General features: G+C 37.8%; 1 protein-coding gene across 7 annotated transcripts in view; it reads left to right on the top strand.

Annotated features, from left to right (window-relative positions):
- The window catches only part of CACNA2D3 (calcium voltage-gated channel auxiliary subunit alpha2delta 3), a 518,406-nt gene that overhangs the window by 46,920 nt on the left and 443,496 nt on the right, over positions 1–27,990 (top strand). For 3 of the 7 annotated variants that reach the window (XM_032193907.1, XM_032193908.1, XM_032193906.1), the window contains exons 1-2: positions 8,319–8,914; positions 9,554–9,635. The exons of 1 other annotated variant lie outside the window; for it this stretch is intronic. In XM_032193907.1, the coding sequence (XP_032049798.1) occupies positions 8,796–8,914; positions 9,554–9,635 (201 nt within the window). In that variant the 5' untranslated portion in view covers positions 8,319–8,795. Of the gene's footprint in view, positions 1–7,641; positions 7,727–7,760; positions 7,794–8,318; positions 8,915–9,553; positions 9,636–22,207; positions 22,314–27,990 lie in introns of those variants that run through there. 3 more of the 7 variants (XM_032193905.1, XM_032193903.1, XM_032193909.1) reach the window with 3 other exon arrangements.

Raw genomic sequence — 27,990 nt, 5'->3', positions numbered from 1 at the left:
ATTAACAAAATATCACTGTCGCGTTAAGGGGTGTAGCTGATTAACCGTTATGGGCCTGGTCAGATTCAGGGTACTGAACCAGTCGGATACACCAATAACGTGTTAACCGTCTAGGGTCTGGTCGGACATTCACCAATAACGGATTAACCGTCTGGGGGTCCGATCGGATATTCACCAATAATGTATTAACCGTCTGGGGTCCAGTTGGATTCACCAATAATGCATTAACCATCTGGGGTTCGGTCGGATATTCACCAATAACGTGTTAACTGTATGGGGTCTAGCTGGATTCAGAACACTGAAATATCACAGATAACCACCCTTACCCTAGTTGCACTTAATGAGAGCTATCACAATGCAATGAAATATGATTTATTACAGCAACAGATAACCAGGTTCTTTGGATTGCTGGCAATACTGACTGTCTGCAAAAGCAAGCTAGCATGCATGAAATATACAGGTGTTACAGGTGTTACAGGTGCGCAGCCTAGAAATAAATGCGTTAAAAGGATCAAAGACTCTAGAGAGATGTATAAGCCATTGCTCAAATCTTACCCAAAGGCATCCCAATGGGAGGGAAGAGAGGCTCAGCCCGTCAACTGATCCCAGGAGTCAGGCGGTCCTAAGGATGTTGTATTTTCTCGGGATGTTATCTCCCCTGACGGTGGTATCTTCCCTAACATCTCCTCTCTCTTAGGCCAATTTATATTATTTTCTGTCTTTTAGGTGGAGCTTGAGTGACTCTAGTCAAGCATATCTTAGTTACGAATGGTGAAAAGTTCTCCTGTCTCCATTTAAAGTAATAGGCTCCGAGAAATTCAGGGCGCATGCTCAGTGAGAGGTGGTCGCACCTTGGAGGCGGGTAGCTTTTGAGATGGAGGTGTGTTTTGGTATTATAATGATATTATAATGAGCAAAAAGTACACTAGGGTACAGCATTTGTCAAAACATGACAGGTCCTTGGCTCAGGGTGGCAAAAAGTGCAGCTTATCGGTCTCAGTGTGCACAAGAACAATAGAGTTCCCACCTGGTTACAGAGCCTAGCTATGGTGTCTCCACTCCACTCTACGCTTGGTACCATTCCTTAGGGCAAGCACACCAAGTTTCCCCAGTGTGATAGCATCTAAGGTTGGAAGCCTAGGGAATGCTCAGGTAATGCAGCTATGCCCTACCCTGAAAGCCTCTTCAATGCTGTACATTTTCCTTAAAATGCAAATGTTAGTTTTATTTCCCTAGTTACCTCAGGCAATTACACCACAATCACCTTAACCAAAGAGTGGTTTCACTGGTCTTTTGTAGTTCATTATAAAGCATAACCACTTTGATCAAATGTATCAAGTCCTTTATATTCATTTTACTCCCCAAGTTTATAACAAATTGAAGATTAATTATAAGTGTTTTCCTGATGAGGGTGGAAAAAAAGCAACCCAGAGCACTGAGGTGGGCTATTGCTTGTAATGTTTAGAAAAGTTTGGCTCAAGACTTTGTTTCTTGTATATTTGCTATTGCCTACCTAGTATTGGTTGCTTTTGAGTAGAATCATAGTGTAAAATGGCATTTGTTCCTTGTGCAGTCATAGGAAGGATGGCTATATTATGGCCTGGAGTTGTTAGTTTTGTTGTTTAAAATAGAGACATTAAAAAGTAATGAATGTGGCCTGAGTGTCTGTCTGGCAGTGTTAGTGACATGATGTATTAACAGCCTGTGAAATAAAAATGCATGCTCTGGCAAATGTTTTTCCTTCTTAGTATAACTATGGCCATTAGTTTTGCTTTCACTTTACATCTTTTAAACATACACCTGTTTTAATTCATTTTTAAACTAACCTACTGCTTTTAGCAAATGAAGCCTGAGCATCCCAGGGTATGTGGTGTCAAGCTAGATTATTAACAGAACTGGACCACTAGACACAAGTCAATTTGAAACCCCAATGTGAGAGACAATCCTGTAGGTTTTTCTGTGATACGGTGTTCTTTGTGGTGCCAGAGGCATTCATTATGCTCAACTCCAGCATTTCCACTGATTCTAGGTATTGGAAGAGTATTGTCCTAATACAAGATCAGTTTCATCAGCTTATAGGGAGCAAGGTTTCAACTATCGCTTGCTAGAACAAGCAGCTTGTGTTGGTGGGGAAAGGAAAAAGCCATCCTAAACTTGGTTCTTACCCAAAGTAACAGTAACCATTGAAGGGAAGCTTGATTCACATAAAGCAGTAAGTTTTAAATAGACTTTACTGTTGTGACCTTAGTACAACTAATGAATTACCTAACCTCTCTTTTTCAAGGTTAAATAAACTGATTTTAAACTTCAAATAGTTATTTACCATTTCCCAATATTATTTTAGTGTAATTGGAACTTGTTTGCCTTTTGATAATCCTTGGTGGTCTTACTCTGCAACTGTGATCAGGTATTTAAGACAGTCCTATATCCTTGCTTCTTAGGATTTTTTGTATGTTGACAGATTTCTTACTTTTTTTTTTTTTTTTTTGTAACAAATCGGTTGAATTAATTATCATATGCTTGCTTTTATATGCATGCTATTTCCAATAGTATTTTAAGAGAAGTTTGATTTTCAGGATCACTGTTTGTGATAAATAAACAAGACTCACCAGAATGACAGAGCAGAAATATATCACAAGTTCACTTAGAATTACACAAAACTCATTTTCATTAACATCTCACAACTGGTGTTGTGTTGACTAAACTGCCAGTTCCTTGATCTAATATTCAAGACTTCAGAAAAATTGTATCTCCATTCATGATTGGGATGCAGGAATTAACCAGTGACAGAGTTATAGGCCTCTGAAGTTCCTAATGGCTCTACGTAATTACTTAACATAGCGCTTTCTTGTGGACCAAAAGCCATGCTGCTTTCAACTTCAGAGTAAAGGCAGTATTTTGAAAAAGTTAGTGTAAAGTTTGCAGGTTGCATTCATTTATATGGTTGGAAACTTAACCTCCCTGAAGACAAGACAGGTCAACAGATGAGACTTCAGCAATCAATGCAAAAGAAGCTCTCCCTGAGAGTCTGCTCAGTACTACTTCCTTTCGGTTCTGGGCAGGTTTCTAATGAGTCATCTCCACAATTAAATACTTCATTTTTGGTATCCAGTGTCTGTGTCCCTACTAATGCAAAGATCTCAAGAGCAATGCTTTTCCTTACCTTTTGAAGTCTGGTTTTTGGGTTTAAAGTCAATCCTGGGGACCCTTGTCAGAGGAATTTTCAAGATTTAGATGAACTTTGACAAACCATTGTAGATGTGACTAGGGGCTTCATTCTAGTGTATAGACGGTAGTAATTAGCACTCAAATATGTTGTGGCCTTTACACTTCATTTGTATTTGCAGAGGAAAAAATGCTCATTTTGTTTGTTTCCATAGTGTTCTCTCCATTATGTTAGAGTCCTCAATTATAGTTTCTCATTTTTAGGTCCTGTCTTCAGTCTTGACATATTTTGAATGCATTGAAAGCATTAATGTTTACAACCTAGCACTAGCCTTGGGAGTAAAAAGGTAATTTATTTGCTTAGTGAGAAGTTCATTTCCTAGCTTGACACTCAAAAGAAACCAAATGTAGATTTTGTCTTAATAGTAGAAAATTCAAAATAAACAAAGCTTATGTAAAATGGCATGAACAGACTAGAGCTACAGTGGACTGCTGAAATTGGATTTGGTTAGCTATAAACACCATTAGCTTAAAGCATTCTAGCTTACCATGCAGTGTGAGCTCTCATAGGCTGGGATGTGATAATGCTTTGCTCTTTTACATTTTAACTCCTTGTGGAGATGCTGAAGCCATAGGCTTTGTAGAAGCTAAATTAACCATGCATGCCCTGAGGGTTTATGGCAAACTGTGAGGTTTATTTGGTGTCGAAGTGTGCTGAAGATAACATGGCAGTAGCCTAAAATGCTACTTATTAATTGTATGTATTAGGATTTTTCAAGTCTGCATTTATTCTCATGTAACAGATTGTATCTGTAAAAACAGGCTGCATATATCATTAATATTCTTGCGAACTGAAATATTGGACCTAAACAGTATATGCAAACCAGATGATGACACAACAAACTTGCTTACAAAATACTGATGTAGCTTAGAAATTTTGTAGCATTTTTATTTTCACAAGTTGCTAGCTCATGTGCATTATGGTGCATTATGTGGAATTGTGATAATTTAATCCAGTGAGTAATGTTACTTGACCTCAACCTTTGTCGTAAGTGGCTTAGAAATGGTATGGGAATGCCTCCTTATTGACTAATGAAACACTTAGATTTATACACATGGGACCTTCATAAAATTCAAAGAATACATGTACATATGTTAAGCCTCTACAGAATAGGTCTAATGCAGCCTCGTACTCTCTGATATACAGCTCACTTGAAACAAGGAAACCTGTGTTCTCACTGCATGCAAACACTATTTGATGAATCCTTCTACCACTGGGTTGTTTCTAAATAAATCCTGAGCATTCAGATTTTGCCTTTTATCTGACAATCTCAAAGTGCTTTGTGAAGCTGAAATGTCATTTGTTATCCCTCTACCTCTGTCTTTATTTTCCATGTATGTCTATATAAAACATACTTAGAGAAATAAGGGAAAAGTGGCATACAGGTTAAAGGCTGGAAAATTTTTCAGCATAGGACATATAGCTCCCTCATACAATTAACTTAATATTTCACTTCCTCCTTTTTTCCTCCCTGTACTTCCCACTTCCTCTGTTCAAAGGGTCATAATTTTGGAAAAACATCTCAAAGAAGATGTATGTGGGGGGGGGTCATCTTCATCTCTTAGTCCTAACAAAAAAGGCACCATGGGGAACACAGTTGAAGATTTAAAGCTTTGTGCTTAGAACCACTGAGTAATACAGTACAAAGCAATTAATAATGCCACAATGTGCAGTGTAGCTAAGACTTATCTATTTTTGCAGTATCTGAATTTTCTGATATGTGGAATGTACCTAAACTGACATATTCCCTCCTCCCCACCTTTATTAATAAACTTTTTGTGGAAGCGACTTGCATCTTCATCAGGGCTTTTAGCACTTTAGCCTTCTGCATTTATTTTCTCTTTAGATTAAACAATTGTAGATAAGAAGAATCCGAAAAAAATACAATAAACATTTGTGTTAATTATATCGTATCCTCCTACTCTTCTCCCATGCAACATATGTTCTTCCCTCTCTTAATCTCTCCATTGATTTTTTTATTAGGACTTGATATGTGTCTAATCAAAGACCTCAAAGTACACCGGTGTGATTATGACCCTATTCATGCACCCTTCTATCAGTTTAAATATATCTGTAGGTAGATAGAGGAAAACAATGGGAATTGGTAGGCGAAGTTACGCTGTGTCTATCTGCTGGACTTTCCCTTCATCTGTTTCCTGCCTCAGCCTTTGTGTTAAATCTCATGTTACCCTTTGCACTTGACCTGTCTTTCCCCCCTTTTTCTTCAGTCCCTTGTTTGTTTTTCTGAATGTGGCACACTGCAAAAGCTCTGGAGATTCATCAGCTTTCTGACCATGCCTGTGACTTTCTATTGCAACACTTAGTTGTCAACTTATGTCCAAATTTTTTAACTCGTGTCCAAATTTTTCTGCTTTCACAAAGGAAGTGGATTCTTCCATTTTCTGAGATAATAAAATGTGCCATTATACTTGATCATCAGACAGAGCAGGCGATTAGATGAGATGTTTTGTATTTTAAAAACAGGGGCTGGGGGAGGATCCAAGTTAGTATGAGCATACACTTGTATGCTTCTGAGGCCACTGCCATGTAAATAACTTTCCAGCACTTAGTGCTGAGAGGCCACTACAGTTCTAGGAGCATCACTTCTCTGATCAGTTATCTATATGCACGTTTTTCTAGTGGGAGCAGCAATTAACAGCTGAATCTGGAAGAATCTTGATCTATAGAAACGTAGGTATGTGATAGAAATGCTACATTACTTTCAAAATCTAACTTCGTTATTTAGCTTCTCTGAAATTTATTTTTTTTTTATGACTTTGTTCCAGAACATCACAAGGTTGTGCATTAATAATGATGCACACTACTATCTGCCCATTATAAAGGATTCAAACCTTTTGGCCAAACTTAACGCTTTCCTATTTATTTTCCTTGGTCCTCATGTAAGCCCACTTTAGGGAAAGTTTCTGCATCTACCTCATGAGGACAGTGTGGTGGTGGTGGAAACCATAACACTGGTTTTGGACCTGATGTCTTGCCTGCAGTGATCTGCATTCCAGGCATAGCCAGTGGTAGTTGGGCCAAGACATGATGCCAGCCCTCTTCTCTTGTGATGGGAAACTTCTAGAAGCTTATACGTGCATGTGTGTTAAACCACTGCTACAGCACAGTCAGTGAGTGGAAAGCCCTATTGAAAAGAACCAAATAACTTCATGAACCTATTGGAGTGTGTTAATGCAAGATGCAGAGAGGACACTATAGTATAAGGCATGCAGATGTCTGTTAATGCCAAATGTGGTTGCTGGTCTTGTGCTGGGAGTATCAGTATTTTATTTTATTTTTTCTGAGACTAATGATAGTAGAAATAAGATTTTTATACTAAATGAATCTAACTGACCAGTTATATATGAAAAAGGTATAAAATGTGAATCTGGTATGATAGTGAGTGTCAAATAAATAGTCAAGGTTGGACAAGTGACTGTCATCTTTTCATAGTAATTAGTGGTGGTTTTAATGTATGTTAAATTTCTTGGGCTATTGAACATATACCCATTGTATGTGCTTCAGAAAGTTTCCAGGGTTTCTGATAATACCTTGAAGAATGAAGCTAGCTGTTACTTGTCATCAGTGAACTGTGTGCTGACTTAACTGAGACAGGTGAAGATCTGTGTTAATGGAAAAATGAAGCTTGAGTCCTACAAGTTAGTATTACAATTCTCTATCCTGATGTGGTTTTGAAAATGTTTTTTTTTTTAAAAAAAAAAAAAAAAAAAAAAACAAAAAAAACCACACACACACACACACACAAAAAAAAATCACGATTAGTGAGGCAGTTTACCTCAGTTTCCGCTATTTCCTTCCGAGTTCTGAAAATGGTAGTGTTTATGTAATATGTTCAAAGGAGCATGTAATTCATTATATATGGTTAGTCAGCCATGTGCATTTTTACAGTTCTGCCTGTAGGTAGGCTGAACACCTGGTGACATGGCAGCATATTTAAAACTCTGTTTAGAAAACCCACAGTAACAGCACGGTCTTGAGCAGTTAAATAATGCACAAAACAGAACCAGCATCCCTTCTCACAAATTCCTTCATTGCCTTCAAATAAAGGTGGTGTTATGGGCAGGAATATATCGGCTATCCTTGGGCAATGGCTGGTGTGTAATGAGAGGTGCGGTGCGCTATGCCGCTCTTGTTCTATACAGTTTACCTAAGCTGGTCTTCCTGACTTTGAACTTCCAGCTGTATTTGAGGAAGCAGAAAGCTTTCATCAGCCAGGTGTTAATCGGAGATTTTTGGTATCTTAAAGCAAACTGTTCGGTACTCTTAGAAATGGTAATGGGGGGGAAGGAAGGGGGGAAAGTATTGCATATCTAGCTTCACGACAGCAACCGTTAAACAAGTATGGTACACAAAGGCAGGGTCTATGTTCTGGGGGTTTTAATTCCAGCCCGAGAGGGAAGAAACAAGCCCTCCACAGCGGCCGCGGAGCTGCACCGTGTGATGCAAGGATGACTCAGCCCGGGCTCAGCTCATCCTCAGGTCTTGCCACGCTTATTTCCATTAAAGTTCAACCGCTATTTTTAAGTCTGTGCCTTTGGTGGAGAAGGTGAGAAGGGAGCTGAGGGCGAGAAACAAAAGCAAAAGGAGGGAGGGAGGGAAGGCTCCCAGTCGCACCAACAACCCAAATACCTGGGCCAAGCCCTCCGGCTCCCCACGCTGCCCTGGCGGAGCTCGGAAGCCGCTCTTCTCTCCGACAAGGGGCTCCGGCGAGCGCAGATCGCGACCCCGTTCCGAGGCTCCCGCCGCTTAGCCCGCACCGCTTCACTCCTGCTGCATTTTTTTCTTTTCCTTCGCCGAGCCGCGGCTCGCCCCCAGCCCTGGGCGAGCGGGGAGGGAGCCGGGGCCGGGCTCGGCAGGGCCTCCTCGGGCTCCGCAGCCCCCCCCCGGCGATGTGCAGCGCTCCGTCCCGGAGGGGCCGGCTCACGGCAGCATCCTCGGTCCGCTGCCGCCGTGCGGAGGCACCCTCCCGCCGGGGCGGCTCCTCCCGTGCCTGCCTCTGCCTCGGCGCCATCCCGTTAAAAGGCTGCTGCTCCCGCACCGCCGGCCCAATGCCTGGGCTCGCTCCGGCCGGGCTGGAGGCTGCGGGCTGCCGGCGAGGGAGAGGAGACCTTTAGGCAGCCTGCCCTGCCGCCAAGTGAGCGGGACCCGCGAGAAGACAGCCGCCCCCGGCTGGAATCGAGAGCTGCTCGCTTGCTGCTGAGGGCACTTTGGAGCAGTAGCAGGTCGCTGAAGTAACTCCGGCACGCTGCTGACTGCGGAGTTGTAAAGAACTACGTGCAAGTGGCTGCAGTAGTGCTGGAGAACGCTTTGCTGTTACCAGGGACACAATAGTTTTCAAGTCACTAGAGCCTCGCTTCTGGTCCTCTCCTTCCATTACACAGAGAGGGTCATTCTTGGGAGGGATGAGAATGGAGCTGTGATTTCTTCCAGTGGCGCTCTGGTGGAGGGGGCAAGGGTGGGGAAAGAGGCTTTAGAAGCAAAACCCCACAACTGCTACGTTCAGATTCACTTGAATTTCCCCACATTTTTTCAGGCGTAGGGAGACACAATGCTAGAGAACTTGAATCTTCTTCGGGCTTTTTGGGGTCTTCTCTTTATCTTCTGGACTGCTTTTAACACAGCCTTAGTGGATGTGGTTGGATCGGAGCAGCAGATCCCCTTGTCTGTGTAAGTCTTTTCATGTTATTTCTCTCAGGACCATGGTCAAGAATGAGAACTTGCCTGCTCGAGTTCGTATTTTATTTTTATTTATCTATTGCAGGTATTTGACTGTTCAAGGCACCTTTGCTCCTCTGTCAGCTGTTTCTGAAATCATAGTCTTTAACACGCGTGGCAGTACTTAAATTTTATTCTAGTGCATGTGTTAGTGGAATACATGGCTGTGGAGTCTTACCTTAAATGCTTCTATTTAGCGTAGTTGATATTATCTTAACTCATGCGAGAAGTTATCATTTGGAACTGGTCTGCTGTTCTACCTGCTCCTCTTCTTTCTGTGGGCATAGATTATATTGTACAAAAGCATGCCTCTGTACAAGTTGACTTTAATTTTTAAAAGTGCAGGTTAGGTGGTTCTGTATTGCAGGCCTTACCTTGGCACAGCATCTGCCGTGTGCTTGTACTTGAACAGCTCTGCTATTCTTTTGCTGTGACTAGGTTCCTTTGAGCTCTTTAATGCAAAATTGCTTGAATCCTTACGAGTGCAGCTGAAGCTGCTACAGTCTGTGTTGCTTGCTATGACATGTGTATTACATTTCTTCCTGTCTTGTGTTTTTTTTTTTTTTTTTTTTTTTTTTTTCCCCCTCACAGTGTAAAGCTCTGGGCCTCAGCATTTGGTGGGGAGATCAAATCTATTGCAGCCAAGTACTCAGGTTCCCAGCTCCTGCAGAAGGTAAGGATCTCTTTGATTGTAATAAGGAAGGATTTTAAGAAGAAAATGGACGCAGATTTAATTTTTTTTTCCATAGGAAAGCAGAGCAGTGCATCCTTTGGTCCAAGATCTATTTTTGTATTTAATGCTAGTCCCTGATGCCTCTTTGCATTGCACTGGACTATCTGGAGCCTTCTTGATTATACTGAGTTGTTTTTTTGGGGATGATTTCTTTTTGTTATTATTAGAAAGTAAACTCCAACATATATTTATTGAAATCAGGGTTGAAGGCCTAGATTGCGGGTAATTTCATCTAGTTGCTGCATTGTGATGATGATGTTTTTGTATAGGAACAGCTGCTCCTTATGAAAAATGGTAACTTCACTCAAGGAGCAGAATTAGGGCATATTTTATTATTGTCACCCTGTGCTGTATTTATGCAATTGACTGTATCAGGAAAAAAAGGCTGCACTGTTGTTTGTCATCTTTGCAGTTTTTACAATCCCATTATTCCTCAATCATCTCAACCCAGTGGTGGGATGTATTACATCATTACGGATAAAAGGAATGAATGTGGTTATCTTCTTGCTCAGCTGCACAGCTGGGTAATAAGCTAGTGAAGTATAGCAAAAACTTGAGAAATTGGTGTAAGTCTGTGTAATGGGGGCAGGGGGGTAATGAGAAAGGGGATTTGAATATGAGGTAGATATTGGACTAGATACAGTACTCGATTTAAATATGCAACCTGTACTGAAGTTCTGTGTTGTAGACAGTTTATTTTTATAGTAGGTTCTGGAAAAGGCATAATGAAAGACTAAAATACATTAAAAACTTTAAGACTGATTTTGCAGTGTTTAGTGTGTGATATGGAAATGGAAAAACACTGAGACAATCTCTGACTAGGGACCACTCATGCAAACCATATGTTAAATTTCTGCTGCTTTTAGACATGATTTTGAGTTCTGAGTAACACGTTAAATTGTCTGTTTGTGAAGGAAATAGCTTCAGCTTGTAGCACTGATTTTGAAAGGATTTTGTATACTTGTGAAATTATATAATGGACAGTACATGTAACAGTTCAAATAAAATGCTTATGCTCTCTATGTAAAATGAAGCACCTAACTTAATACTGAAATGTGTGAGTTCAGTAGTCATCTGTCTTTTCAGTGTTGCATATCCAGGACTGCAAAACCTGAAATTCACTAAGCTGGAATATCAGCTGTTAAGAAAAAATACTTTTGAGGTCTTTGAATACATCTCAAACCATTAAATGGTTTGTGTTTAGTATATTTGGCCAACTTATATTTTAATCTGAAAGTCAAGACGTTCAGTATTTATTATGCTTTTAGTTCACATCCTTTGTGTACTCTCATATCATCACATTTTTGTGTGAACTCTTCACATTTATGAAGCAGATGGACCTTTCCATTTCAATTAGTATCTAATCAAGTATTATTAAAAGGCTTTAATTTTTTATTGGGCCCTAACAAACAGGTACATTTATTTAACTTTGTAACTGCTCTGTGTGCAGCCATTTTTGCACTAAAATGCTTAAAATTTTTTATCTACCAGAAAAATATGTAATATGCTGTGTTTGGCAATGGTGCTAAAATCCACAAAGACTCAGTAAGATCCTTCATTATTCTCCTCTTCCTCATAGTAGATATGTTACAGAAAGGAAGACAGCTGTGTTTTTTCCCTCTGTAGTAGTAAGATTTCTTCCTATTGGTTGTTATAACTTGTAGGTAATTGAAGCCATTCATTTTACCTTTTTTTCATCAGCATCCTTTCTACTTCACTGTCAAATCTGTGCTCCTGTTTTTGAAGGTGGATAGTGTATGCTCATTCAAGCTACTTTTGCTTTCATTTCTTGCTTTTGTTACAGCATTTCATTATAAAATAAAATGGGAAAGACAAAATGCAGATTTGACAAGTATTTAGAGCCTATTAATTCCATTATCATATCCTCTCTCTTTCTTCCCTTCTGGTTACAGTAGTTTGAGAAAACCTCTGGTGCTTTTCATTCTTATTTAAAATTTTGTACGTCTCTGTACTTTTAAGCTTGCTATTTCTTCCTGTTGGTCATGGCAAATGAGCCTGGATGACAGATGACTTTGGCGTGTATCTTGTATTGTTATTAAGCATATTTCTGTTGTAAGCTTGTATGAATAAAAACATAGCAAACTTCAAGATTTACAAGTATTTTCAACATGAGAAGTCAGTGGCAGAAGTTATAACAATTAATTGAAGTAATTACACAGTAGTGCTCTAAATACAAGTGGTTTTTTTTTGATTGATTTTTTGTTGTTGTTGTTGTTGTTTTTTTCTCCTTACCCCTTACTAGCCAGGCACTAAGAATCCATTTGGTATGTACTGTGAGCTTGGTGATTAGAGTCAATGTCTTTTTAAAGTCAGGATTCCACTTCTAGAAGCAGTGTTACTTCTAATGTTTTCTGGTTGAATTCCCTTTCTGATTATGAATTAAGCATTGTTAATAATGAGGTTATTAAACATGTTTATAATTATGTATCTGGGCATTATAGATTTCTCAATTACCAACTGCTTTGTAGTGCCATTTAGTTTAAAGGCTTACTAAATGAAAATTAATGTACAGGTTACTTGATTCATTCTGTTAACATATATGAGGATTCGCTACTTTCAAAGGAATGTGTTTGAAATCCAGGCATTGTTAACACGCTCTACTACTGGAAGGCTTTACATAATAAAATTTATTTTACCCAATCTTGAAACTTCATTAAACAAATGAAGTTACTGTGAGATACTCAAACAGAATTCTGCCAGGTTGTAGCTGTGAGTATTGAGTATATATATATATAGTTATTGCAATTCCTATATATTGCTGTGCTGTGAATATCAAATGAGTAACGAGAAATGCTGTCCTCTTGAGTTTTGAAAAGATGTATAAGGATATTTTCATCACAATTCATTTTTTTTAAAAAAGCAGCACTGTTTATCTTAACTGATTATTTTATCATTTTATGACATTATAATAAAATCTAAGTATGTTGTTACACCTTCTAACAGTAGATGGGATATATGACTTTTCCTGGAATTAGTTTTGGGTGAAATACATGTATATAGATGCTGTAAATACCTCAGAAAATTATAGCTCAGTAAATGACTTCAGAAGTGAAGATGAGATTTAAGCCAATTAGCACTTCAAAATGTTGCATTTTAATGCTGCATTACTTATTTCCAAAGAGGAGAGAGGCCATTCAGTGTTCAAAATACCAAACAGAAGAAAATAGGACAATATTATTTATGGAGGTTTTACAGTTGTCACGTAGATATGACTTTATACAAGAAGCTGCTTGGGCTGTAGAGACATGCGTGCTCTTCAATAGCTAGAAAATATTGCTGGGGCCTAGGATTTTAATTGTCTCTTAGGTTACAATGTAGTACAGTATAACAGAACATTTTTTTTCCTTATGCTTTGAAAAGACATCTGCTCTATTTAAATCTTGACACATCTTTAAACCTTTTTTTTTTTTTTTAACACCGATTGTGTTTAGTTTTAATGTTAGTATAGCCTGCTGGCAAATCCAGGGTTTTAAGTACAGGATAAAAGCAAGGCTTAGTGCCAGGAATGTATTTGCTTTGCTGCTACAGTTAGAATTTTGGGGGAGTAGACTTGGAGAATGCTATTGTTCATGTTAATGTTTCCTAATAATGGTGTGCTTTGAGTTCTATGCTGTTGCAAAATAATAGTAATAAATGCAAGTAGAAAGTGCAGGTAATTTGCTTTAGGTTAATGTTTAAAAAAAATGTTTGTGCAGGAAGGCTTTTCTAATATCAATGAGGTCTTAACGTCAGTCTCTGATTATGTAGTGTGGTTTATGCTTTCTCAAATTTATAATGGGAAAAAAAAAAATCATACTCTGAGCCCTGAATTCTTGATTTGGTCTTGAACAGTCTATCCTTATTACTAATGTAGGAACAGTTTTCAATTGAAAATAAACTTGTATTTGTTGGTTTTGGCCAATAAGGTGTCTTGCTGAAAACCATCTTTCTTAAAGCTGTTGTAGATTTTGATTATGTAAGTTGCGTAACTGAGTCTTCAGTGTTATGTAAATTTCAAGCAGTCTAAGGTCTGCATATGCCCCACTCATTGAAACCAAATCCTTGTGCATTAGGAGTTCTCAAATCCATTGTATTTCTACAAGCAAATCTTTGGATCAGTATAGCATGCCTATTTTAAAGGCTCAGAACTACATTTTGTCTTACCAACTAGTGTTGTATCTTGTTTCTTACAACTCTGGAAATGTCAGTACAAAATTAATATAACAGGGTGATTTAGAGCAGTTAGTATTCATCTGGTGTATCTGATTCCTGCAGTACATCTATCTTTAGTTTTAAAATGTATAATAGTTACTTAAATTCTTGAAGAAGTTTAGTCCCATCATCTTGACATTAATTGCTTTTCTTTTATTCAGCCTTATGTTGGTTCTGGTCTCTTTAGGCTGTGTTTTTTTTGTTTTTTCTTTTTCTTCTTCACTCAAGAAACTGCAGCTACTGCTGCCTTCTTTGAAGGAAGAGTCAGCAGGACTAAGCTATGCACTTTAGGCTTGTAGGCATGGATTGCCTTTTTGGATGTCAATTTAAACTTTTGCTAGCTGAGCTATTAAATTTAATCGTACAAAAATGACATTGTTTTTCTTATCAAAAAAAAAAAAAGAAGAAAAATTACCAGAAAAGCCCGTGTACGCAATTATGATTTAAACAAACCAAAGCAAACAAAAGCAAGCAGGTAAATCATATTAACTTTACTAAAATTTGAAGTTAATTCATTATAATTCTGAACTCGGATTTTGGGTCATGTAAAATGTCTCCCCTCACTGAATTAAAATCAATCACTAAATGATTAAAAAAAAATAAATCATATGTGAATCTTAAAACACTTCAATTCTGATGATTAATGCAACTTGCAGGACTTGAACTTCTGTCCCCTTCATTTCCTTCCAGGCAATGTAATCACAAAGCTATTCTCCATGTTAAACCCGTTGCTGAGTGCTTGTGTGTTTTGCATGTGTATTTAATGTTACGTGAAGACATAAAGGTAGATTATTTTGGATTAATATCTTATTTTTTCTTTTTCTGAGAGTAAAAAAAGTGCACTCTAGGGAAAACTTGGTACATCCATACCAATGTTCAGTTAGCATATTGATCTGTAGAAGAAAATATCATAGTGCTATGTAACTTTCGTTTCTTTATAAGTGATTTTTTTTCTCCTTTCTTGTGATGAAGTCTTGGACTTCTCTGAAAGCATTGGAGAATTTTCATTGCCTTCGGTGAGTTAGAACTGCATCTTGAATGATGCAGTTCTTGTTTTGAATGTCTTGGCAGGAGTGATAATTTCTTGGTGCTTGTAATGTTTTAAAAATGTAGTCTAAATCAGCCTGAATATCAATCATCATGTTTATATTTCTTCCTTAACTAAAAGGAAAGAACTATTTTAAACCACAGTGAATTCATCCTCTTCTGCTATCAGTACTCTGTGTTTTGCAGTATTTTCTGTCCTTCTGGGTTTGCAAGTACAGCATGAGCCTCTTAGTTATATTATTAAATGTAGATATGTTCTATTGGTGAAGTCTAACAGATATAGGAGATGGCTTCTGTAAGTTTGTATGCATTGCACTTCCAATAATATGGAAATTGAGTGGACAATCCAACTGGAAAATATCAGATCTCGAAAGGGAATGAATGCTAATTCCCTTACTTAATGCATTTATGGTTGATTGGTTTTATGTCCTGTATTGGAAAATGCTTACATTTCAAGGTTAAAAGAGCTGGTCTCCATGCAGATCTATCTTGGGAGTGAAGGGTATACAACCACGAGTAGATGCTGCATTGTAATGGTGATTCGCTTTAAAGCAACTACTAATCAATACTCTACACTTTTCAAATGTCCATTACTGTTCTGTAGGGTACAATTTTTGTTGCTGATAATAATGGTTACCAATTTATAATTTGTGTTGTACAATGTGTAGGATAGACTACTTTGTTAAGGTTTCTACAGATGCTTCATGGAAAAGTCTGCGGTGAAATACTCCAATTAATATATCGTTCTCGTCTTCCTATCTTGCTTTTTCTATGTGTGTTTTTGCAAAACTGTGGACATTCTTGTGACCCCAGTTATCCTCTTCCCAAAGCTTAAGTAATTCCTTTGCAAATGACAAATTCATTACAATATTTGTAGCTGAAGAAAGAGTATGGTAAAGCTTTTTTTTTAATTAATACTTTGAGAAGTTTGGGAAGGATCTTGGGTACCTTTCTAGAAGTGCTGAATTCCAGGGACAGGTGTTTTCTGAAATATCCTGCCCTCAGATCTCTTGGGACTTTACAGATAGTTGATAACTAGCACATTGGTTTGGAGGATATTGTAAGACATGAGGAGAATGGGATTATTCAAGAGAGACAAAGGCTTGTCCACACCGGACTGTATAGATATTACAATCAGTATATTAAATTTAAGCTGGGAATAAATTGCAGACAATAGAATCCAGAGCACAGGAATTAAGCTGTCATAAATAACTGGCTGCTCTTGGCTTGGACTGGCGCACGCTTCGTTGGGTTAGAAACTGGCTGGATAGCCGGGCCCAAAGAGTCGTGGTGAATGGAGCCAAGTCCAGTTGGAGGCCAGTCACTAGTGGCGTCCCCCAGGGCTCGGTGCTGTGGCCGGTCCTCTTAATATCTTCATTGATGATCTGGACGAGGGCATTGAGTGCACCCTCAGTAAGTTGCAGATGACACCAAGTTAGGTGCGTGTGTCGATCTGCTTGAGGGTAGGAAAGCTCTGCAGGAGGATCTGGATAGGCTGCCACCGCTGGGCTGAGGTCAACTGCATGAAGTTCAAACAAGGCCAAGTGCTGGGTCGTGCACCTGGGGCGCAATAACCCCAAGCAGAGTTATAGGCGGGAGAGGAATGGTTAGAGAGCTGCCAGGCAGAGAAGGACCTGGGAGTGATGGTGGATAGTCAGCTGAATATGAGGCAAGCAGTGTGCTCAGGTGGCCAACAAGGCCAACGGCATCCTGGCTTGTATCAGAAACAGTGTGACCAGCAGGGCCAGGGAGGTGATCGTCCCCCTGTACTCGGCTCTGGTGAGGCCGCACCTCGAGTACTGTGTTCAGTTTTGGCCCCTCGCTACAAGAAGAGACATCGAGGTGCTTGAGCAGGTCCAGAGAAGGGCGACGAAGCTGGTGAGGGGTGTCTGGAGAACAAGTCCTACGAGGAGCGGCTGAGGGAGCTGGGCTTGTTCAGCCTGGAGAAGAGGAGGCTCAGGGGCGACCTTATCGCTCTTTATAGGTACCTCAAGGGAAGCTGTAGCGAGGTGGAGGTTGGTCTGTTATCCCACGTGCCTGGTGACGGGACGAGGGGGAATGGGCTTAAGTTGTGCCAGGGGAGTTTTAGGTTAGATGTTAGGAAGAACTTCTTTACTGAAAGGGTTGTGAGGCATTGGAACAGGCTGCCCAGGGAAGTGGTGGAGTCACCATCCCTGGAAGTCTTCAAAAGACGTTTAGATGTAGAGCTTAGGGATATGGTTTAGTGGGGACTGCTAGTGTTAGGTCAGAGGTTGGACTCGATGATCTTGAGGTCTCTTCCAACCTAGAAATTCTGTGATTCTGTGATTCTGTAAATACCTCTCACATGAGAGTTGGCTTCATGCACTCCTTAGCTGGATCTTAGCAGTAGCTATAGAATCTCAGATTGCTTTAACAAGCTAGACTTGAATTTACCATGGACAGCAGTTGAGTTTAAAACAAAAATCACTTGTCTTACTTGGGCCTATTTCAGCAGTGGTACTCTGAGTATGAAGAGAGAAAGATTAGAGTTTATAGAGAAGTGTTGGGTGCATGTCTGTATGTATAAAACAAATCTTGGACAAGCCTATAGGTGGGATGTGTGTACATTTTAAATGTATTTTCAGAATAGGACTGCCTGAGCAGCACACAGTGCCAGGCAATTTTTATACAGGAGATGGCTGCTGGGAGGTGAACAAGTTTCGCATATATCAGTTTGCAGTACAGGAGACACTTAGGAAGGTAACTGTCACTATTATCCTTCAAACTAGATTGAGCTCTTAGAGTACCTAAGAAAAGGTTGTAGAAGATGTATGAATAAACTGATCTCAATTCCATTAAAAAAAAAAAAAAAAAAAGGTGAAAAAAAATGGTATGGTGACCTTATCTGGTTCATAAATTGGGGATATAAAATGAGAAGTATGTGTATATAATTCCTTCAATGTATTGGGGGCTCAACATGTGCAGACTTGATTGCTTGTTTCTTTAGGTTCTTGCTTGTATATGGACGGTAGTATCTACATCAAAGCTTTGTCCTTGGCATATAGAAAAGGGGTGGAATTGACTTCTGGGCTTCATAAAATATTTTCCTTTGGAGTAATCAAAGATGGAGTTGATGGTCTTCCCTGAATTCTGTGCAGGTGGCAGATTATGTGAATATTCTAGAATTTTCAGGCTGAGGAAGATGGCTGATGGATGTTCTTCTGAATACCTTGATACTGAATTTACCTCTGGCCAGACCAAAACCAAACCAAAACAAAAAGTGGCTTTCATCTTCCCCCTTTCTACCACTGCCTAATGCTCTTCCATTGTGGACCTCTGTTTTTCTGTCATTGCACAATAATTGTTCTGGAAGAACATTTTAGGTTATTTAACTCAAGTTTCTGCTCAAAGTAAGTTCAATGCAGGCTTCAGAGCATATTTTGGGGGGTCTTTGAGTCCAGTCTTCAGAACCTTCAAAGGACAGATGCCACAATCTCTTATTCCACAGCTTGACTATTCTCAGGATGAAAAACTATTTGCTGCCTCTCTCCTCCTGTAGTACATCCCCATAAACAGCATTGGTTATTCTTGTCTGTAACCTCTTTGTAGGTACTAGAAGGCTGTTTATAGGTCCTCTCCCCAACAGTTCCCTGCTATGCATGCCCTACCTTCAAGTGCTCTCTTAAAGTGGTGTGCATAATCTTGATGAGTCTTCTACATCTTCAGTGATGAAGATCATTAATGAACACATTAAAACGAAGAGTTCCCAGTATACACCCCTGGGGAACTCTGCTTGCAAATAGCCTCCAGGGTTGCTGTGAATAACCACTACCTTTTGAGGCTCATTGACTGTTTTTTCACCGATCTGGCATCTCTCAAACAGACCATAGTTGTCCTAATTTAGATACAGAGATACTGTGGGAGATATCAAAAGCCTTTCTGAAATAAGGTAAATGCCACCCACTGCTCTCCACTCATTCACAGATGTAGTTGTTTATTGCAGAAGGCAGTCAGGCTGTTGTTTGATTTTTGTATCCTTGAACATTAACAGAAATAGAAAAGCAGCTCTTAGAAACTTTATATTAAGACACATTTGTCTTTTTGCAAAAGACAGGTGTCTAGCCCCTGTTTTGATCAAGGCAAAAAAAAATACAAATTGAAGTGTACTTGTACTTTTATACCTTTTCCTTTTGATTTTTCAGTCTGGAAGACCTATATGCTTTACATTATCCATGGTATGTTATACTATTGCCTCCCTTATTGTGAAATACTGATAAAAATGTAAGGGCTAATAAAAATCCCCAAAAATGCTGTGGATTTTAGCTGAAAGATTTTCAACCACTGTAAACAGATGGATAACTTAGTGAGAGATTGATATTTCCATAAAAGTTGTTTGGATGTTTGAGCCATTGTCTATGTTTATTTGGAAATGAGTTTCATTTGGCAAGAATCAAGAAAGCAATAGTTCTATTTGTTTTCATTCTTTAGTCCAGGCCATGTGCCATGTTTACCTTTCAGTTACTTTTAAGAAGTTTTTTTTTAAAATGAGACAATTCCAAATAAATACTCTTTATATAGAAGAAATATATATATAGAAATATATATATTGCCACTATTCTTTTTTTCTGTTGGGTCTATGCATGTTTCATCAGCTCAAGGCTTTGACTCTTGAATTGCATCTCTCCATGTCGTAGAAAATAAGTGTTAGTCTGAAGCTGACTTCTTTGGTAGGCTTATAAGCAAGCAGCATTTTCACAGACCTAAGAGCTTGGCATGAAAGCTTACTGTGTTATGCCAGTGGACTGCCTGTGAATTTAACCACTTCCAAGTCTCCGAGTATGACCTAGGGAATTCTTGATTGTATTAGGATTTTGATTCTCTCTCTTGATATATTTGTTTCTCCTAAAACTCTGTTATGCCTCAGTCATACCATCTTTCAGTTGCTTCCTCAGGCCTCTTTTCTGTCTCATTTTTTAAAAATACTTGCATTAACATTACAGGGTTTTAATCTAAACTCTCTTCTGTTTAATGTTCAGGTAAACTTTCCTCCACAGACACTCCTCTTTTCACAATAGGGCTACGTAACTCTTCTCATAATTATGAGATCTTGAGAGTAATGTCCACTAAGCTGATTGCAGGAATTGGAAAACCTTTTATATTTTTAATTTGTAATGATAGCACAGGCACTTCCCTTCTAATCCAGGGCTAAACCAAACTCTTTATTTCTTAGTTGTCTTACTGTAGATATTTTTTTTTTTTTACTGTATTTAACCACAGTACCTTAAATGAACTTAGTGTTGTGCAGAAATCACTTGTCAGCTGGTAGAAGGTTTTATGCGTCATCTGTTTTCACTTTAGATTATTCTGCTGTAACTGGCAAGGAGCTTCTTCAAGTTTTAATATACAAACAAGGATTTGACTTGCAGGCATTGAACTATATAGCGATAGTATCTCTAGCCTGTTAAATAAAAGGCATTGTGAACATGCTATTTGGAAGGCATTATGAAAAACTTGGTCAGGGCTACAGCATCTACTTTTTCGTATTGTCTTCTAGGTTGTATCTGAATGTTTGGCTGTTCAATATACTCCCAAGAGTTTGTCAAGCTAAGTCACTAATTTTCAAGACACGAGAAAAGGATCTTTGTACTATGGGTATTAAAGTTTGATGTGTTGGGAACACATCATTGGTCAAAAAACTAGATAATTATCTTCTAAAGTGACAAAGCTTCAAAGATGAAAAGCAGGAATATTCAAACTTCAGCTTTATCTTGAAGCTAAATGACTATCATTTTATGACAGCTGTGCCAAATCTATGACTGCTGAGCTGTTTGTACATGATACTATCATATCACATTAATAGAAATTTTCACTGATAATGAAAACTGTAGGAGGCTAAGAGTAAAGCTTTACGTTATGACTTGCAGCATTGACTATCTGCATCCCACAGATTTACTGCCCCCTACTTACATTTTGCCTTTTACAATATCTTCAGCAGTTTCTTCAGTGAAGTACAACAAGAGAGATTATAGATGGCACTGTACAAAAAGCCTGAGTACTCACTTCATGTTACAGACGTCCTTCTATCATTACAAACTGCAGCACAATTTCACAGTAAAAGTAAAGATGAGATCTGACAACCCTTTGGAACTTACTATGGAAAACACGAAGAGAAAAAAAAAAAAAAGATTTCTGTTGGCCACCTCAGTTTTAAATTTCCTGTTAAAATCCAGGCAGAAGACTAAGATTGAGATCTGTCTTCTCACCCTAGGTCTGTGATAATTTCTTGACGGACTGCTTAGGCAGTTAAATAACACCTGTAATGTCCTACATAAAAATTTCAGAACTTGTGACAGTAGTAGGATTTTGTCCAGAATGCCAGAAGCCTTAATGTGAAAGTTAAAGCTACAAGCAGGACCTCCCCCACATTGCTGTCCTCACAGGCAAATGGTGGCATCTTTGCTAACTTTTCCTGTAAAATGGACCTAGCAATGCTGTCTTTTTCCTTAACTCTCTACTCCCAGTCCAAGGACCTTTAACATTTAAAGTGCTTATTGTGTGGGGAAATGAGGTGGTGAAAACACCACTAGAGAAGCAAGGCAAAGTGCATGGAACTTAGCACCTCTGAGAGCTACAAAGCATTAATTCAGAAGCAGACTTGAAAACTTCTTCCACAGCTAAAAAGGTGAATGACTTTTTGTTACAGCCTTAAACTATGAAATGAACAAACCCCCTTTTATTTCTGCTGTAGATATTTGGTGTCTGTGGTTGACATTTCCATGTGGCGTTGTGCTGGCAAGTGAAACAGAACCATTTCTTGTCAGAGGATTTGTTCTACCTATCTTTTGAATACAAAGTGATATGCTATGCTCATACTGGAAACTAATCTTTAATTTTTCAATCTTCTTTCTGTTATGCTAGTTTATTTACACTGGTACCACTTACTATTCATTTTTTCCATAACTGCAGTTTTGCACTGTTTTTTCATGAGAGCCTTCAGAATGACCTTTTAAAATCTTCTTTCAAGTAAGATCCAACCAAATGAGACTTGTTACAGAGTCAAATTTACAAATGGCAAAAGCACTTAAATTGAAAACCAGGTAACTTTCTTTATCCCATTATGGGTAGCTGATTAGTTGTGTTGTATTTACCATATAAATTTATGTTATGCAAGTACTTTTTCACTCTGTCCTCTATGCTCCCGGTTGTTTATAGCCTTTGCTTTTTGCTCTGGAAATGTTTATCATTTATGCTTTTTTTTTTTTCAGTGACTTGAGCAGAGGTAATGGCAGTGCTGCAGTAAGGATATGGTGAGCTGGAACAAAATATGCAGAAAGAGAATGAATAATGGCTTAATAATTCTTCAGTGCATAAGTACGGGGGAAGGTTATGCAAATACAGGTATTGTCCTTAAAATGGTCTTTTATTCAATTAGTGTTACACTTTCCAAAAGGAAGAATAAATACTGGAGGATCTACCAGTGTACATTTTATGTCGTGAAAGTTATTGGAAAGTGGAGGTGGCTATTTCTCCAGTAACAGTGAATATGCTTAGTTGTACCTTAGCATGTTCAGGAAGAAATAAAATAAAAGGAATTTTCTCAAATATTAACTGGAAGATTTTTTTGTCACAGTAGAAGCAACTTTACATCACTTTTCAGACAGGGCAAATTGCAGGGAGGAGTCTACTTCAGCTTCCTGATACTATCTCGTTTAAAACAGTTAAAGGCAAATACAGGGAGACCAAAGGAAATCAGATGGACAAGAACAGAATGTGTTGCAGGGGCAAAGAAGCAGAAGGACCTGAAGCACGTGTTCTTACCTCTTTAGTGCAAGTGGAGAATATATTTGTGTGAAATTAAGTCAAAGTCTGTATACTGGTGATTATTTTTTACATATATTGAAAAAACAATTTCCATATTAAAAACATGTAAGTCATAGTCAGAAAGCCAAACTGGTTTTTGTTTTTTGTTTTTTGTTTTTTTTTTTTTTTTTTTTTAAAGGGATGAGTGCTATGTGATTTCAAAATTTTTGCCTAGAACTAAACTGAAGAAGAAATCATGTGTTAAGAAATGTAAAATTCAATCTAGGAAAGGCAGCTGAAATTAAACTGAATGTTGCTAAGAAATAACATTATTCTTTTTGTATTTAGCTTCCCAGATACTTAATATTTTGAATGTTTTTTCATGTTTAAATTATTGATTTGAATTTTTCTCTGCTGAAGTTTTTATCTGTACAGCCCCAATGTAACAGGAGTCTCACTGCACTCATAACTTGGCACTAATTCTATCAAGTCCACCCTGAGCATGTTATTGATATAAATACATTTTTATTTAGTAGAACTTCCTTAACATTAGAAGATATCTGGTGAATTTTGTGTGAACATGGGCTGTAGAAAATGTCATTGTAGTTCCCAATCCCGTATATGTTGAAAAAATTCAAATGATCTATAGAATTATGTATGGCTTTTATTTATGTGATTGCACTCTATTTATTTTGGTTCACAAATGCACAGGAGTCATAACTGCAAACTGTAATTATTCTAAACATAATTTGTCTGACAAAAGCAGCTGCTAACTCAGCTCTTCTCAAAAATCTTCAATAAAATCCATCTTGAGAAGTACAAAATCCCCTTTCTTCACATGCATCCTTGGTGCCTACCTGGTATTTTCCTCTCAAGAGTCTTGTAAAAACCTCCGGCTTCCTTGTGTGATTAAGACAAATCCAGGCAGACTGTACCATGCTTTGCATTGCATAAACTTTACTCATTTAATAGCAAAGTTCTCAATGTTGTGGGACACCTCTTTAATTTGGCAGAGATAATCCTTTCACATTTCGTTTACTTGTTTAAACATTGAGATGTCTGATGGCTAGTTAATGCGTTCATTAATTTAATTTAAATAATATTGTTACTGCTTTGGAAGCCTCCAAATAAAACAACAGCAACAACAAACAAAGAAAACCCCACCACATGTAGCTGAGGTTTTGCCCCTGACCTGTTGATTGACATTGTGCAAATCAGTTGTAGTATGTCTGGTTCCACACTTGCTAAGCAGAGTTTTCCACTTCTGTCTTCAGTAGTGTATGCCATTTTCTTAGAAATGTTTTGATCGAAACTTGTATATGAAATTCACTTAAAGCAAAAAAAAGTTATCAAATGGCTTACTAGTATGTATTAATGAATGGTTTATTGGTTGACTGAACAGGTCAGTCCTCTGCACCATGCCATGTAGCAGTAGTAGCCTGGTCAAAAACAGGCTTGGAGTCTGGATAATTATAGCATCTGTTTCCAAAGTCTTTGAAAGTTGAATGAACATCAGATTAATGCAGAATTAATGCTATTATTTAAATCTCACTTAAGGGTAAACTAATTAACAAAATTTAAATTCACATCAGTTCAGGAGCAATTGAAATGGGGGCAGATGGAGTTACTTTGCTTGTTGATATGAGTGGCACTTAAGTAGTTTTGTACTTGAAATAAGGCTGATCTTGGCGACAGCATATGTGCTTTCAATGAAAAGTACTGCTGCAAAGTAGTGAGTAGCACAAATACCGTTTTTTTTAAGGAGGTGATTCTGCCTTGATTATATAGAGGTGTCATGGCTGGTGTGGAGAATGGAACCGAGGAAAGGAATCTGCTAGATTGTGGCAGCTAGTTATTGTACATTCAAGTGAAAAAAAACATTTACCTGGGATATATATGTAGGTCTGTATCTACTATGACTGTATGCTTTCTTGCAAGCCTTTAAACTAGTTCTTAGCATGCTGAGTATAATATAAACTTCAAAAGGATTAGATCTACAGTTGGGAAGTTTTCTTTTACATTCACAATAGTTATACAGAGTAATGAGACAGCTACCTGTAATAAGACTGTAGTCTGTAGGAGAAGAGGTATAGAATGTTTGAGGGTGCAATGTTCTTCAGGATGGAAAATGTTATGGTTTCAATACAAAGAGTAATTATAAATCTCCTTGAAGGCTTCATATTAAGTCAAGCTGTAATTTCTTTTTAACTGTGAAAGTGTATGTACTTTGCCAACTTTTACTTTTTCTTCTGGGTGGGTAGGAGGTTAGAATTGAAAGATTGGTTTTCTTTCCTCTTTTAATTGCCTAAAAAGAAAAGTAACTGGAATAGAATCACATTTCCTGTAGGTGAATGGTAAAATAAAATTCTGTCACTTAGTGATTTCAACATATAGGCTCCTTAATTATTCTCTTCATTCCCTTCCAAAGCAGTTTGCAATCATTTTGTGGCACTAGCTCTTCTTTATTATGTCAGGTATGAGGAATTGCTTTCTTCCTTTTTAATATGAGTGGCTTGATATACAACATATTTTCTACATTAAGCATTTGTTTTTATCCTTTCTGATGCTTCTTCATTTCCTTTTTCCCCCATCCTCTTTCCTCACTTCAGTTTTCTGATATTGTCATAATTGACTTTTTCAGAATATAGCTTTTCTTAATCCTCTTCTGTGACTTACTCTTATGTTTTAACTCGTGTGTGTATGTATGCTATGTATTTTAACAGTTCTCTATTAAAGTCCTGTTTCACTGGAACCTTCTCATTTCTTTAAAATGTTTTAAGAGATGCAATCTAACCTTGATGTACATTGACCTCTGTATCAGTCTTCCACCTCCCAATTGCTGTTTGCTTTTGACTGTATTTAGTCTAGAACTTCTTAGATGTAAAAAGCAATTTAATTTTAGAAGTGTAAATGTTTCTTCATTTGTTCATAGTGATTCTTTCCCCATGCTGCTACCCTCCATTCATTCTGTAATTTCTGATCTGAGCCCCACTGATATTTTCAGAGGAAGAAAATTGTGGAAATAACTTTCTTCCTGAAGTTTCCCTTATCTACCCAGAGAGCTTTTGTCTCTCACTTCGAGCTTATTAGTAGTGGCTTTTAAATGTTATGAGAGAGAAATGGCACTTGGGAATCCCAAGTTCTGTTACTGTGTGTTGCTAGGATTGTTGAGTGATCTTGAGCAACTGGTTTTTGCTCTTGATTCATCCTGGAGAGTAGTAGTGTCTTTGAGACAGTCTAGCTCAGTGTTAGGTACTGATAGCTCTCTGGCACATCTGCTGGATGATTGCAAAGGTGTTAGCAGAGCTTTGATCCTCACTTGCCAGTGAGGCTCAAAGTACAACTTTGAGTAGTTGTACAACTACTGATACAACTCTGATACCAGAGGACTGCAACCCAGTCCTCCAGCACGATGCATTTCTCACATTCAGGTCAGCTACTGCCACTTCCTGCAAAAGCCACAACTACACTGCATTATGTATAGATCACTCCAGATATTTCTGATACCAGTTCAAAATCTGTACTTATTTGCTTTCTCATTTTTTTCCTAGATCTTGCTTTGTTTAATGCTTTATATTTTCCTCTGTATGGATGGATATAGGTCAGGTTATGTGAATGCACTTGTTGAAGCACAGAAGTATTTGAATGGATGGTAGCGAGATTAGTTCTGAGTGATAGAGCAATTGGTTATATGTATAAAGGATGGGATTATTACTAATATCTTTGTGTTTCCATTTTAAAAGTTGATTTTTCGTCCTGAGAACCTGCCTTTCTCATCTAAAATAGTTATGCTGTATTTGGGTGAAATCTCAAAGTGGAGAAGTGTTAACTATGGTTATTTGCTCAGAATGAGTGTAAAAAGCAGTTAAAACTTTCTTATGCATCAGGAGCAGAATAGGATCATCATATAACCTTTTTCAGGATCAGTTCTGAACCTAAACAGTGCTGGCGGAAGAGTTCTCTGGATTTTAAAATAGTATTATTGAAACAGTGCATGTGTTTCAGGAAGAAGAAAACACAATTACATGAAAAAAAAAAGGAATAGAGGAAGCATGTAACTACCTGCAGTTATTGTAAAGCCCTATAAAAAAAAAAGTGATTTTTTCTTTAATGAGCATAATAACTGTTTTTTTTGGTGTTTTTTTTTTTTTTTTTTTTTTTTTTAAAGTAACTGGATTGGTTTCTCTGTGCAGCTGTAAAAAGTCATAACCCTGAGCTACATCTTGTGCTAAAATGGGAAAACAGTAGCTGTTGTATAGTTTCCTGCATCTTTAAAAATAGGATTATAAGCATGACATAATAATAACAATAAAAAAACTATTTACCTGCGTGGAGGGATAAAAATACCCAAATTCTGCAGCAAGATGTTGTATTGCAGGTGTTGTTCATCCAGGCATGAAAAAACGTCTCTTATTCTGGCCTTTCTGGAATGTGGAAAAGGTGTGAAGAAAGATTTGCTCTTGTGCTAAATAAGTATTAATGCTAGTCTGTTATGAAACAGAAGTAAAAAAGAAAGACGGGGTGAAATTGGATACCATGGTTCATTGTACTAGACAAGCCAAGTATCTTATAGTCTGACCTTTGCATAGTGGGACTTTTTTCAAACAATCCAGAGGATATCTTATTACATCTTTCAAAGAAAAATTCCTTTTCATATGTATGTTAAAAAGAAGAAAAAAAAAACAAAAAACACACCACCACCAAAAAAACACCTCCCTCACCATTGTTTACTTTTAAAAATAAATACATAAACTAAGCTGTTGTGAAAAATAGTTTTTCATATTGGGATTTTTTTCTGTTTCTGTTTCTTGACATTGAAATATTATGCTTTTTAGCAAAGCTAGCTACCATATGATAAATGTTTTAGGTATTCATATAGACTGAAGAGGTTTTAATGTGGCTTCTTTTAATCAGCTGTGCAAGTATTCTGACTTCCTTAAGAAAATTATTGAATCCATTATTTAGGACTCAGTTTATATCATTCAAGGTGTTCCAATTGGGAGATAGGGTTAATTTGTTTTACTAAATATTAAACTGATAGCAATGGCTACTTAGCATTATTATTATTATTATTTTTTGAATAGCCCTAATAGCATAAAATAGGTTGAGCCAGGCTTTGTGTGAGGTGCTTGTGTTTTTTATGTAGATGCCTACTGTAATATGGCTTTACAACTGGAATTAAAAATTTGGGGAGCTGAGGGAAAGTGAAAATCCATGTCTGATTTCTCTAAGCAAATTTGCACAGACAAGTGTTTTGATGTTTGGTAGTACTGAT

The sequence above is a fragment of the Aythya fuligula genome, chromosome 10, assembly GCF_009819795.1.
Source record: "Aythya fuligula isolate bAytFul2 chromosome 10, bAytFul2.pri, whole genome shotgun sequence".
In the NCBI taxonomy this organism is placed as follows: Eukaryota; Metazoa; Chordata; class Aves; order Anseriformes; family Anatidae; genus Aythya; species Aythya fuligula.
This window is presented reverse-complemented; position numbering and strand designations above follow the sequence as displayed.